General features: G+C 35.1%; 1 protein-coding gene across 1 annotated transcript in view; it reads left to right on the top strand.

Moving 5' to 3' along the window:
• Nucleotides 1-11111, top strand: part of DNAJC10 (DnaJ heat shock protein family (Hsp40) member C10) — a 49991-nt gene extending 38880 nt beyond the window's left edge. Inside the window, exons 21-23 of the mRNA XM_019752849.3 lie at nucleotides 5461-5580; nucleotides 7455-7559; nucleotides 8679-11111. Of these exons, the coding sequence (XP_019608408.2) occupies nucleotides 5461-5580; nucleotides 7455-7559; nucleotides 8679-8690 (237 nt within the window). The 3' untranslated portion in view covers nucleotides 8691-11111. The remainder of the gene's footprint in view (nucleotides 1-5460; nucleotides 5581-7454; nucleotides 7560-8678) is intronic.
• The last annotated feature ends 3878 nt before the right edge of the window (nucleotides 11112-14989 follow it).

Genomic DNA, 14989 nt, shown 5'->3' on the forward strand with positions numbered 1-14989 from the left:
GCTCCAACGGCACTCCTGTGTTCTCTGCCCGTTTTAGTTAAACAGTGTCGCCTTGATGTCTTATACTCCATCATCACACTTATTCAATGCCTGTTAAATATTTATCTAGATATCTGTCTCCTCATAAGACTGTGAGCTTCTTGAGGGCAAGGTACATGTGTTCTCTATATTCCAAGTATTTAATTCAGTAAATGCGTATAAAATGAAACTGAATACATAAACTGAATGTAGTCTTAAGTTTTTGGGGTTTCTTTCATAACAGTTGTATTAATGACCTAATCCTGAATGATAGGTTCCTTGCCTCTGTACTCGAGAAACTTTGCCAAGGCCTGCAGAACACTCAGTAGAGTGAGAAAGTCAGTTCCAGTCCCACCAGTCTAAACGGCTGAACATCTCTCATCCAAAGTGATTTCAAAGCTTCTATGAGTCATAAAAGGTTATTTTAGTTATTGAGTGGTCCTTCAAATAGAAATTATTCATTTTTACCATGTATACTTTCTTTTCCTCTTAAGCCTCCTTTTTCTTCAACAATTCTTTTTTGTTGTTAAATTTATTGAGGTAACCTTGGTTAATAACATTATATAAATTTCAGGTGTACAATTTCGTAATAGCACATCTGTATACTCTTCCGTGCTCACCACCTGAAGTCTAGTCTCCTTCTGTCACCATGTATCTGATCCCCTTTTCCCTCTTTGTCCTCCCCTCACCTCCCTTCCTCTCTGGTGACTACCATTCTGTTGTCTGTATCTATGAATCTTTTGTTTTATTTGTTCATTTGTTGCTTTTTGTTTTATATCCCACATATGAGTGAACTCAGACAGTTCTTTTCCTTTTCCATTTAGCATAATACTCTCAAGATCCATCTATGTTGTCACAAATAACAATATTTTGTCTTTTTTATGGCTGAGTAGTATTGCATTGTACGTATGTACTACACCATCTTTGTCCAGGTATCCATCAAAGGACTTAGGTTATTTCCATGTCTTGGCTGCATATATATTGATGAATTGTTCCCTTTATCATTATAAAATGTGCATCTTTGTCTCATGTTACCTGTTTTTTAATCTTGAAATCTATTTTGTCTGATACAAGTACTACTACCCCTGTTTTTGTCTACATAACATTTGCTTGGAGTATCATCTTCCACCCCCTTAACTTTGAGCCTATGTTTGTCTTTGGTGCTGAGTCATGTCTCCAGCAGGCAACATAGTTGGATCTTGTCTTTTATTCCATCCTGCTACTCTGTGCCTTTTGATTGGTGAGTTTAGTGCATGTAAATTTAGGGTGATTATTGATATATGAGTACTTACTACAGCCATTTTATCTTTTATTTTCTGGCTGCTCAGCTCCATTGTTTCTTTTTTCCTTCTGATTCTGACTGCTATTTTAGTTCTGTGGTTTTCTATAATTTTTTGTTCATTTCCTCTCTTTTTTACAGTTCATGTCTCACTTCGGGATTTTTGTTTTGTGGTTACAGTTAGGGTTGTGTAAAATGTTTCATACACACAATAGTTCTTTTTCTTCTGATTGCCTCTTCATTCACCTGTACCTGTTTAGTCCTTTTCCTCCTCCCCTTTTATGATGTTAGTCGTCACAAATTACCCCTTTTTATGTTGTGCATTTGTTACCAAAATGTTGTAGTTACAGTTAATGCCCCTTTTCTCCCTTTAACCTTTGTGTTATAACTGTTTAATAACCTATTCTGAAATATATTTGCAGTTTTCTGCTTCTGTTAATTATCTTACTCAAAGTTTTGTATACTTTTGTCTTTTGGTTTCCAGTAGAATATCTTCTTTCAACATTTATTGTAAAGACATCTTGTGGTAGCAGTTTCTCTCAGCTTTTGTCTGTCTGGGAAAGCCTTTATTTCTCCTTCACATCTAAAGGATAACTTTGATGGATATAATTATCCTTGGCTGATGGTTTCTCTCTTTCAATATTTTGAATGTTTCCTTCCCCTCTTTCCATCTTGTAATATTTCTGATAAATCTGATTATAATCTAATATGCTTTCCTTTGTAAGCTACAGTCTTTTTTTCCCCTGGCTGCCTTGAGAATTTTTCCAATTAGTCAGATAGTTCTTGTAGTGTTCTTTCCTTCTTTCCTTCTTTTCCTTCCTTTCCTTCCTTTCCTTCCTTTCCTTCTTTCTTTCCTCTGAGGTCTCTCTTCTTCCTCCCGAGTCATTTCTAGATTTTTGTCATCGAGTGCACTAATTCTTCCATCGGGGCTGCTTTGTTTCCAGTGCTGTCTAGGATTTCTGTTCGGTTCTTTTTCATGGTTTCAATCTGTTTAATAAATAAAGTGGTACTTTACCAATTTTATTTCTGAGTTCATCGAACTGCCTTTCTGAGTTTTCTTGTGTATCGCTGAGTTTCTTCATAACTGCAATCTTATATTCTGAGTCATTCAAATAATAGTCTTCCATGACTTTAAGTTTGGTTTCTGGAGACTCTTTTTTTTCCTGTGCTCCCAAGTTACCTTGGCTGTTCATGGTATTTGATAAATTTGAGGTAGTGACCTCTTTTACTTATATGCTATTTTGCTCTTGACAGACAGTTCAGTAGGTTGATAAGTAGGATACTTTCTTTGGATTTCCAGTAAGTGGTGCTATAGTACAGTTGTTTTTTGTTTGTTACTTGAAATATTTGTGCCTCTGGGATCATGGTGGAGCAGTGTCACTTTGGTTCAGGTGCCACTGGTGGGTGTACACTCTGTCACTATCTTGCCTCACTTATGGGGCACTACCATTGTAGTAGGGATATGTGGCAGGTAGTGGAGAACCAGTTTTGTAAGCTCCCAGAACTGCTTCTTTTTTCCATTGTGTTTTTTGGCTTTACTGGGCTGTGCTGGGGTTTGGGCAGGCGGGGCGGGGGGTGGAGGGGGGACAGGTTTGCTATCCTGCGGGCCCACCCACCTGCTAATAATGGCTGCTGGCTGCTGTTTTGTTGAAAATCTCCCAGCTACCTCTACCCAGTTCTGCCACCATGGGGAGGGGGCAAGGGAGATGCCTTTTCCCGGAGGGAAACTGCTTCTGTCCCTCTTAGACCTCAGGCCAGTAGTATGAAGGCTACAGACCAAATCCACTGCTGCTGTGCTTGCTGGAGTCACTGTGGGCGTCAAACTGCATCTGTGGCTCTATCCCTGCCCGTCCCCTGTCCTGCCTCCCCTACTTGTTCCAAAACCCACCTTCATAGGTCCTGACGTGTGGATCTTTGAGGCATGTTTGTGGGTTGAGCTGGGGATCCTTATTGAGTTACAGTTCAGCTTATTGTAGATTTAAAGGGAGAAACAATGGTGCCTTCTCACTCCATCATGATGTTGACGTTGTTCTCCAACAGTTCTAACAAAATGTTTGAATATAGCAGAAAATTATTAAATATAGAAAAGATCATTATTCGACAGATCTTAAGCACCAAGTGAAAAGCATTATGCTAAATACTGGGCTACAAAAATAGAAAGACAAAAATTCCATGTCTTTAAAATTTTGTACTAGTGGGCAAATAAAATGCAAATAAATATACATGTAATGCAACAGGATCATTGCTGTAGTGAAATTAGAGTGAGGCAAGAACATAGGAAGAAGAATGACGGAGTCATGCTAGGAGGAGGCAAAGGGCTCCACAAAAGTAATATTTGAGATGAAAATTACAACATGACTAGGAGTGTGGCACTTAAAAGGCTAGAAAGTACTGTAAGCAGGGAAGAGAGTATTTGCAAAGATGGCAGGGATAAGAGAGTGCGGCATGTTCGGGGACCTTCACTGTTGGTCCAGTGTTACCAGCATATAAATGCAGAAGGGGAATGGCAAAAATGGGGCTCAAGAAATAGGCAAGGAGGAGGAGGTTTAGTCCACTTCCTCATGCTTTGTACACTCTTCCTGAGTGATTGTGTGTTGTTCAGAATGTGTTCTATATGAGCATTAGAGGACAGTTATTGGTTATAGCAGAACCCATTTTACGTGTTAGGCAGATCAACTGGGGGGACTGAACACAGGCCAACAAGGTCTGAGAAAGATATTGAGAGCACCCAAAACAATATGGTGTCCTCCTTTAAGTAATTGAAAATACAAGTCAACTAATATATAAAATAAACATTTTGGACATGATGTAAACCTTAGATTTCTAGTTTTATCTGAATCTCTGACCTTCAGTATGTGTGTGTGCATACATGTTTCTGCATGCAGCTTTGCTGGTGCCCTAACACAGGTTAGTCTACCTATTGAGTTACTCCAGCCTTGGGAACAAAACTAAAGGCAGAAAAGATATTTTAATTGTCCCAAAGTCAGAGATGATAACGTGAACCAGTATTAAGGCAGTGGGTGTTAGAAAGAATATGAAAATACAGGAAAGATATGAGTACAATTTCATGTTTGATGATGCTAGTTGTGGGAGAGAAAGGAATCTAGGATGGCACTAGTTTCTGGCTTGAACTAAGTGAGTAATAGGACAGAAGAAAGAGTAGGTTAATGGGGAAGGATTCATTTTAGAAATGTTGTGTTTAAGGCGCTTACTTTGCTGAAGCAAGCCAGTACGTAACTGAAGTGAAATTGAGGGAAGAGGTTGGGGTTTAGCAGCATGTAGGTGTATAAAACCTCCCTTGAGAGAGTGTTCACAGTGAAAAAATTATTGACCAAAGATGGATCTGTAATTGGATATTATAATTTAAGGGGCAGGTATAGAAGGAAGCCCCCTTTCTAGAAATGAAGAACAGCCATAGTGTAGGAAAGCCAAGAGAAAATACTGATAAATACCAAGAAAGAAAAGAGTAAAGGAAGGAGTGGTCAGCAGTATCAGGTATTAAAAAGACCGAGTAGTGTCCATTTGGTTGGGCAAAGAGAAGTCATTGGTGAACTTACAGCAGTTTCAGCGGAGGAACCAGTAAGAACAGAAGTGAGACAAAAATCTGTTGATAAATAAATAACGAGAAAAGTGGTAAAAGAGTCAACTGCCCAAAAAAGAGAGAAGCAGGGTGGTACTAGAGGAACCAGTGCAGTTATGGAGGAAATCCTTTTTTGATCATATGTGTATATGCTGACGAGAGTCAGAAATCTGACAGGGAGGGACTGGACAGTGTGGCTGGAGTAGTGAGCCTTCCACAAGATGAAGAGTGCAACCTCAGTACATGAGGCCAGAGAAAGATGGGGTGAACACAGAATCTGAGGTGGGGTGAAGACAGGTGTGGGTACTAGAAAGAAGTTAAGATAGGTCAGGGTCAAGCTTCTCAATTTTCTTGATAAGGCAAAGGAGAGTTTTTTGCTATTGGAGAGAAAGTGCTGGACAAATAGGAATTTAAGTAAGAATTTGGAAGCAATTTTGTTTGAATGGAAAGGATTAAAACTAAGTTTTTTTAAAAAACAAATCCTTAGATATATAGATTTGAAATTTTTAGTATCATATTGCTTGTGGTTGCCAAAATACTTTATGCCAAAGAGAATGGCAAAGAATATTTTTCTTTTTTTCAGATGATTAAAGGAAAAGTGAAAGCTGGAAAAGTAGACTGTCAGGCTTATGCTCAAATATGCCACAAAGCTGGTATCAGAGCCTATCCAACCGTTAAATTTTATCCCTATGAAAGAGCAAAGGTACGTACAGGCTTTTCCTTGATGTTCCTCTCCTTTAGCAAGCCAACCTCAAAAGATTTGTTTTCAGTCTGAGTAATGCTTTTTTCTAGTTTCGTCTCCCTTTGTCGTTATCTTATTGCATATTACTGAAACAAGCTCCTTCATACATATATACTAAGTGATTTTAAAAGTTATTTTTTTTTGTCTCACATTTGATAATGATCTCCATTGCCCTAAAACTTTTATACTCAATGAATAGGAAAACTGTTAAAGAAACATACCAAAATACTAATAGTGGTTTTCTATGGGTGGTAGAATTCAAGGTAATTATTTACTTTCTGTGAAGATTTGTATTTCCTACTTTCATAGAATTAACATATATTACCTTTATAATTACTTTTTTCCATGAAAGGATAATAAACTATTATAATACTTTTGAAACAGCCTTAGTACCCACGCATTTATCTTGAGGAATATTGATTAATGGTTTAGACTACAAAATAAAAGTTAGAGTCCCTTGGTTCAGTCATAATTCCTTTTTTGGTCACTGACAATAAGCTTTTTTTTTTTTTAAACAAGAAAACTAAACATCTACCAATGGGTCTTAAAATTCAAGTGATAACTTCTATGATTATTGATACAAAAGCATGTGTCTTTCACCCAGTATAGTTGCTAACTGAAAGTACTATTGACCTTTGCCATTTTCCCAAGTAAAAGAATGTCATTTTTGACAATAGAGCTGTGATAAAATAAATATTGCCATGTATTCATGTTTCCTGGTGAAACATTTGAAATAAATAAAATACATAATATATACTTTTTGAGAAAGAATATCAGATTAAGATCTCATTTATTAGTAATTATAATACATGTTGAAATAGAGTTAAGTAGAGAAATTAAATGATGGATTTCAGAAGTCTAGAATTGTCCAACATCTAGATTTTTCAGTGAAGGATTTTTGATTAGCTTAAGAGCCTAACTCTATCTTAAAACAGTTTAGGGTAAGCAGAACTTGAGGGTAAAGGAGCTTGCATCAGAGCCTGAATCTTTATTCCTTTGGAATCACTAGCTCTACTTCCCAATTCTCAGAACAGTTGAGATATAGGTGACATAAATATGGGCCTTTTCAGGTAAAATGATGTTTGGAAAATATCAATACAATGAGCAGTCACAGAATTTACCAGGCCATAGAGGAAGCTGTTTGAAAAGGTGATGTTACTCCTATGTGTCCAGAGGAGTCCAGAGGACAGATTAGGACCCAAAATTACCCTGTCCAAACTGAAAGACGGGGTGACAACCAGAAGTCTAGGCCAGATGAGAAGTCCAAAGCAGAATAATGATTGGAGTAAACAAATGCAAACCTTGGTGGGCAGTTAGTTAACACAAAGAAACAAAATCCTAGCATACAAGTGTGGGGTTCCCACCAGGAAGAATGAAACAGGTAGCTCCAGATCCAAAATAAGCAGAGTATATTGAGTATATCAACCTCTCTCCCTGGCTTTTCAGCCGCCTTCCTGCAGTGGGCAGGTGAGAACCAGAAGGTATACGTTGCTCTCCATTGTTGCAGTTAGTCAAGGTTTTGTCTGTGCCAATGACTATTACATTAGACTGATTTGAGTCCTCCAGGGTATTTTTTCTTACACAATTTAGATGTTTAGAGGCATGTGAAGTTAGCAATGCATTTTCCCCAAGGAATTATTTTACATGTTCCCATAACAGTATTGTTAGTATTTACTTCAGGTAAATAATGGGTTACCTGTGCTTTTGCAGCATTATTTCCTTGAAGAAATTTGAGTTTCAAACACTTGGAACTTTAAGGAATATTTAGTCAGGTTTCTTAGATGGAAATGTCATGTTTTGATTAGAAGCTTAAAGGAAAGTGTTTTTCATTTTAGAGAACTATTTGGGGAGAGCAAATAGATACCAGAGATGCAAAAGAGATTGCTGCCTTAATACATGAAAAATTGGAAAATCTCCAAAAACACAGAAAGAGAAATAAGGTAAGGACTGAGTCTAGAGCTGACTTTGGCAAACATTATCTAAAGTTATTCTTACTATACATTATATGTACCATTACATAGGTAAAATTAAACATGAAAAAGTAAATAGTCGGAAATGTGTTCTTTCAAAACATGAGAATCAGAATGTAGCCTCTAGACACTGAAATGCTTAGAAATTTGAACAGGTGAAACCATTTAACAAAAAACAGTGACTGTGGCCATAAGGTATTTAAATTTGGTTCAAATGTAAATAAAGCATTGACTTGTTAGGAATAAATATACTAGAGCCTCATAACACATTTTCAGTACCAAATTTTCTTTTGTTGGTATAGTCAGGCCTTATTCATCTTGGTCTCTCCTTGAATTTTTAATCTATCAAAAAGCAGTTACAACCTTTTTCCTGCTGTTCTTCAGAAGAGCGGTTTATTGTTTTTCTTCTTTAAATTATTTTCATTCTAGGACACACTTAGACATACTTAGTAACAGATCAAAGAGTCCATGAATGCTAGAGTACTTTTCTGAATGGAATTTAGTACAATAACATACGAGGTTTCTTGGATTTTTTTTCCCCTATAAAGTGAAAGGACAAAAGAACAATACAGTTTCTGGAGAGGGCTAGAGACATCTTGCTTTACAGAACAATAGTAGAACTACAGATGCCAGTATAGATAGCCTTACAGCCTGCTTCAAGAATCATATTTTATCCACATCTTAAAGACAGAAAAGAGATACTTCTGTATCTTTATTTTCTTAGTTTTAGTAAACAAAAATGTTTTTCTGATGGTTTAGTTATGTTAGTTTTCTCAAGATATTTTATTTTTTAAATTGTGCCTTTTTTCTCATTAAACATTTGAAATAGAAAACACTGTTGGTCATAAACCAGAATATCATAACTGAATTTAAGTTAAGAGTATATCAGATATGACTTTGAAAGTGTGTAAAACTATAATGGGTAGTATCTGCCATAGGCAAGTAAGAACTATGGTATCCTTTTCATGTGATCCATTAAATAAGAATATTGAGTATTTATTTTTGAGAAGGTAAGATTTTGGTTAAAGTATATTGTTTTAACTTGTTTTAATATTATAAACTCATGTTTCCTTTCTCTTTCAATTGTAGGATGAACTTTAATGATATTAAAGATGAAGAAAAAATTGAAAAATTCTGACAGAAGACATCTTTTTTTAGACTGTTACTACATTCTTGATAGGAACAAATGAACATTATATTGGACTTGTAATTGCACTCTCTGAATTCTGTATAGCATTGGTATGAATGAACGAACGGTCTGCAGACTTTCTGTAGAGGGCCAGATCATAAGTATTTTAGGCTTGTAGTCCATATACAGTTCTTCATCACCTATGCTATATTTTGTTTTGTTTTCAACCCTTTAAAAAAATGTAAAAACCATTCTTAGCTGAGGACCATACAGAAATAGGCCACAAGCCATATTCAGACCACGGTCCATAGATTTGCTGCCTCCTGGAAATGATGTGTGGGCTGGCTGGCTGGAATCATGAGCCTGCTCTGCTGATATACATGTACATGTCTAACTTGCACAAAGTAGACTGTCACTTAAAGTTTTGTGCCTTGACTAAAAAGAGAGAACTTGGTTTTCAGTCATCCGTTCTAAAAAGTCTCTGAAACTGATTCCCTAATCATATTCCATTTAAAAAACATGATGTGGATAAATAAACAGCCTATTAACATGCTATGTTAATTATAGTGAAGAGATTCTTCATTTTCTTTCCTTTCTTAAAGGTTAAACAGTTTATTTGAATTTTCACAATTGAGAAAAATTTTCTGTAACAGTAAGTAAAATTCTGTAGGTTTCTACAGCATTCAGAAATACCTGAGGAAACAATTACTTATAGTAATTAATTGCACATTGTAGAGTATTCCAAATATATCAAGTATTGAGGGTTCCATGTTTTAAAGACGTGTTAATTTATTTTCTGAATATTTTTCATGAAAGTTTTCCCTGTGATTGAAGCATTTTTCCTGTGAAAGAAGCATCTTTCTAATATTTATGTTTTTGCCTTCTGGATTGTTTTGATGTGTATCCTTTATTTACATTTGCCTTTTTTCTTCATAGTTGTGGTTTTTCACTATTGTCTAATCTCTTCATTCAAACAGGAAAAATAACTTTGTAGTTTTTTTCACTATAGCTCATAATGATACTGTGGTCATTCCAATTGTTAATTTACTATTGGAGACCGCCATGTTCAGATAAATATTGGCAAAATAACTGAAGTTATTTTTGTAAGAAAATTAAGTGTAAATCTAAGGATGGGATCTTTTAGTTTCTCAGTTGTTAAGACTCACAATTTTTTTTTCCTTGCATTTTAACATAACCTTATAACATAGCTGTTTAGTTATAATTCAGGTTGTATGGAATGGCAACACTCAATTGATCAAAAAAGGTCCATGAAATTTTTTTAAAAACAACCTATCAGGATTATGCTTTATTATATTGGAAGACTTTTGTTTTTTAAATACCACTTTACCCTCTTCACCAATATTTCGTCATATGTTTTATAGCTGCAATATAGAAAAAGTAATAGATTTTTTTCACTTTCAAGTGTAACCCTATTTTTTTATAGTTTCTCCCATATTGTTTCTAGTATGTTCCTTAATTCCTTATCTTGGATTTCACTTTATACATGTAGACAGAATATTCACTTCTAGCCTTAATTTAACACCAAGTTTTGAATTATAATCAATAATGGCAAGTGCCTTTCATTTATTAAAATTTTAAAGCCTAGAAAATATTTTTTAAATTGGCTTGTTTCTCTAAGAATCTCAAAATGGAATGCCTAAAGAGTCCTGGTAAATAGTTACTGAATGACTGTACCAGTTATGTGAACACCAGTGTGATGGACACTCAGAGTACAAACAGAATCATAGGCATGGGCCCCATCTCCCAAGTATGTGTAATTCGTAGTTCTGACACTGAATCCATAAGCAAGATTATAGGTAGCTATACTACTACCTATAAATATAATTCCAAATTTAACTGAGAAACACCTTAGGCAGTAAATAAAATAGTCAATACTATATATCCTGTAACTTGGCCTAAGTATATCCTGTGGAATCAGCTATAAAGCCAGGGCTACCAGGGAGTCATGTTAAAGAATATGTATCATATTAGTAATATACTTCAGGAGTTTATTTTCTGCAGTCATGTCAGTATCACTGGGTATTTCAAAAACATCTGACAATTAAAGGTTTTAAAGGCCACGTTAGTACAATAGAGCACCTCTGAAGGTTGCCATTTCTCTCAGCAACACCATTTTTGTTTGCAGTTGGTCTTGGGTAATGTGGCACCATTTCTAGCAGACAAGAGTGCATTCTATCAGGCAGTAGATTTGAAAATTTGATACTTTTAAATATGTGGCTGTGTGAAACCATTTGGAATTTGTGTTTTGGGCATGAATAATGCGTCCCTATTCCAATTTTCCAAATTTTATTTAACATCTTTCATATCTTTTTTTACTTAAAGTATGTGATTAAGACAAAGGAAAAATAAAATGAAATAATTATTGTATAAAATTTTGAAATAATTATTGTATCATGACTTATATTGTAAAAGGTTTAAGTTGGTTGTTTTCTGACATTATTCAAAGCAGAAATTTTATTTAAAGTATTGTCATCAGAAAAGAATTACTACATTGTTTCCTATGGGACACGTTTACAAAGCTATGAGAAGATTTTTAAAGAGGGTAGTATTTTTAAACCATTTTAACGTAATTTTTAATAGTTAAAAGTATAATAGTTTATTCTTACTCCTTAGCCCACCAACAAACTCAGATAAATGTCTTAATTTATACATTTAGTCTATCATGACAGCTAAGAAGTACAAAGGTTAAATTAGCAAAATGCATTTTAAATTTTCCATAATGATTCCTAAAGGATAATAATGATTCTGAAGATGGAAAGGAAATAACCTTTCTGATAGTATATTACTTTACACATACATCAAAAGTGTTAAATATATCCAAATTCTTTTGGTAAGTAAGCTTGTTTTCAGTAACAGTAATGGCAAAATTTAGGTCAACCTCTAAGTATAAATGTTCTGTTGATCATACGAGGTGTGATCAAATAATATGTGAATGTTTAAGTGAAAAAAAAATTACTACAGTAAAAGACACATTGCCACTAATCCCTCTCAGAATACTCCCCCTCACTTTGAGCACACCTATGCTCAAAGTAGTTCTTGCTACTTTCTGAAGCAATTCTGGAACTCCTCTTTCATGAGTGTCTTTAGTTGCGCTGTCATGGCTGCCTCGATGTCCTGAATCATTTTGACTTTGGGCAAGAGCCAGAAGTCGCACGGTGCCAGATCCGGTGAATAAGGTGGATGAGGAGACACCATAATGTTTTTATTTGACAGAAATTGCGGTATACCAGAAGCGATGTGTGACACGGAGCATTGTCATGATGGAGGATGATTTATGGCACACTTTAAAACACACCTCTCAAACGTAGTTCACACACAACTGACTGCACTGAACAAGTTGAAACTTGTCACACACTGTTACTAAGGTTCAATGCACTGCTTCCCATATTGAAGATCCCTGCCTTTTCGTTGGATGGCACTTGACAGCGGCATTCACCGTATTTTGTGATCACAACAGAAAGGCTGGGTGTCTCGCATCGCTTCTGGTATGGCAATTTCTGTCAAATAAAAATGTTACGGTGTGTCCTCATCCACCTATTCACCAGATCTGGCACTGTGCGACTTCTGGCTCTTGCCCACAGTCAAAATGAGGCAGCCACGACAGTGTAACTAAAGACACTCACAAAAGAGGACTTCCAGAGCTGCTTCAGAAAGTGGCAAGAATGATGGGATGAGTGTGTTCAAAGAGAGGGGCAGTATTTTGAGGGGGAATTAATGGCAATGTGTCTTTTACTGTAATGTATTTTTTTTTAATTTAAACATTCACCATGTTTTTTTACCACACCTCATATTGAGAAAATATGAATGGCTCTTAAGGGAGAAATAGATGACAATACAACAATAGTAAGGGACTTCAGTATCTCAGTATTGTCCAGACAGAAAATCAACAAGGAAACATTGGAATTGAACCACACTTTAGAACAAATGAACAGACTTATACAGGACATTTCACCCAACAGCATCTGAATACACCTTCTCAAGTACATATGGAATATTCTCCAGGATAGATCATATGACAGGACACATTTTTTTTTAATTTAAGAAGAATAAAATCATACCAACTATTTTTTCTGACTACAATAGTATGAAAGTAAAATCAAGAGAAAAGGGATGATCTACAAATATGTGGAAAGTAAACAACACTTATAAACAACCAATGGATCAAAGAAGCAATCAAAGGGGACATAAAAAGTTAAAATGGAGATGCAAAATATCAAATCTTACTGGGTGCAGTAAAAGCAGTTCTGAGAGGAAAGTTTATAGTAATAAATGCATATATTAATAACTTAGAAATACCTCAAATAAGTAACCCAACTTTACACCTAAAGAAAGAAGAAAAACAAATTAGAACCAAAGTTAGCAGAAGAAAGAAAATAATAAAAATCAGAGCAGAAATAGAGACAAAAAAAAAAACAAGGATCAAAGCTAAGAACTGGTTCTTTGAAAAGATAAGCAAAATTGACAAAAACTTTAGCAAACAAGAAAAGACAAAATGTAAATAAAGAGATAATTGATATGAGAAAAATAATACATAGGATCATAAGAGACCACTATGAACAATTGTATGCCTACACATTAAATAACCTAGAAGAAATAAATTCCTAGAAAAAAACCTACCAAGACTGAATCATTAATAGAAAATATGAACAGACCAATAATGAGTAACTAGGTGAATCAGTAATAAAATTTAAAAACCCCCATCACAGAATACACCAGGACTACACATTTTCACTGGTGAATTCTGAACATTTAAAAAAGAATTAACACCAGCCCTCCTAAATCTCTTTAAAAATATGGAGGAGAAGAGGACACTTCCAAACTCATTCAGCAGAGCCAATATTACCCTGATACCAAAACCAGATAAGGATACCACAAGAAAAAACTGTGGACCAATATCCCTGATGAATATAGATGCCAAAATTTTCAACAAAATATTAGCAAATAGAACTCAAGAACACATTAAAAGGATCATACACCATGACCAAGTGAGATCCCTGGGAAGCAAGGATGTTTCAACACAAGCAAATCAATAAATGCAATACACCATGTCAATAAAATGAAAGATAAAAATCACATGATCGTGTCAATAGAAAAAGCATTTCACAAAATACAACATCCTTTCATAATAAAAATCCTTAACAGATTGGGTATAGAAGGAACATACCTCAAGTTAATCAAGGCCTATGTGACAAGCACACAAACAGTGTCATACTCAATGGTAAAAAACCGAAAGCTTATCCTCTAACATCAGGAAAAAGACAATGCTCATTCTCACCACTCCTGTTCAATATAGTACTTGAAGTTCTAGCTAGAGCAATTAGGCAAGACAAAAAATAAAAGGCATCCAAATCAGAAAGAAGTAAAATTATCACTGCTGATATTATATATAGAAAAACCCAGAGTTGATTAAAAAAAAAAAAAAAAAATACCTTGGAACTAATCAATGGTTTCAGTAGTGTTGCAGGAAACAAAATATGCAGAAATCAATTGGATTCCTTTACACTAATGATAAAATATCTGAAAAAACAATCCTATTCACAATAGCATAAAAACAAAAAAATATTGAGGAAGTGAAAAATCTGTGCAATGAAAACAAGACTGCTGAAAGAAATCAAAGAAGATACAAACAAATGGAAAGATATCTTGTGTTCATGGAGCAGAAGGATTAATATTGTTAAAATATTCATACTACCCAAAGCCATCTACAGATTCAATGCAATTCCTACCAAAATATGAAGGCATTCTTCACAAAAATAGAAAAAAATAATCCTAAAATTTATATAGAACCACAAAAACCCCAACCAGCCAAAGTAATCCTGAAAAAAAAAAATAGCTATCACACTTCCTGATTTCAAACTATATTACAAAGCCTTAGTAATAAAAACAGTATGATACTGGCACAAAAATGGATACATCGACCAACAGAACAAAATAGCCCAAAATTAAATCCCAGCATAGATGGTCAACTAATACACTGACAAGAAAACCAAGAACACCCAATAGGGAAGAGATAGCCTCTTCAAAAATGGTGCTGAGAAAACTAGAGAAACATACAAAACAATGAACCTGGACCCCTACCTCACACCCCTCACAAAAATTAACTCAAAATGGATCAGACTTAAACTGATAATATCTGCTACCATAAAACTCCTAAAAGAAAACATAAGGAAGAAGCCCCTCAATATTGGCCTTGGCAGTGACTTTTGGACATAATGCCAAAAGCACAAACAACAAAAGCAAAAATCAACAA

The sequence above is a fragment of the Rhinolophus sinicus genome, chromosome 17 (genome assembly GCF_057876585.1).
Source record: "Rhinolophus sinicus isolate RSI-liver-muscle chromosome 17, RSI-T2T, whole genome shotgun sequence".
Taxonomy (NCBI): domain Eukaryota; kingdom Metazoa; phylum Chordata; class Mammalia; order Chiroptera; family Rhinolophidae; genus Rhinolophus; species Rhinolophus sinicus.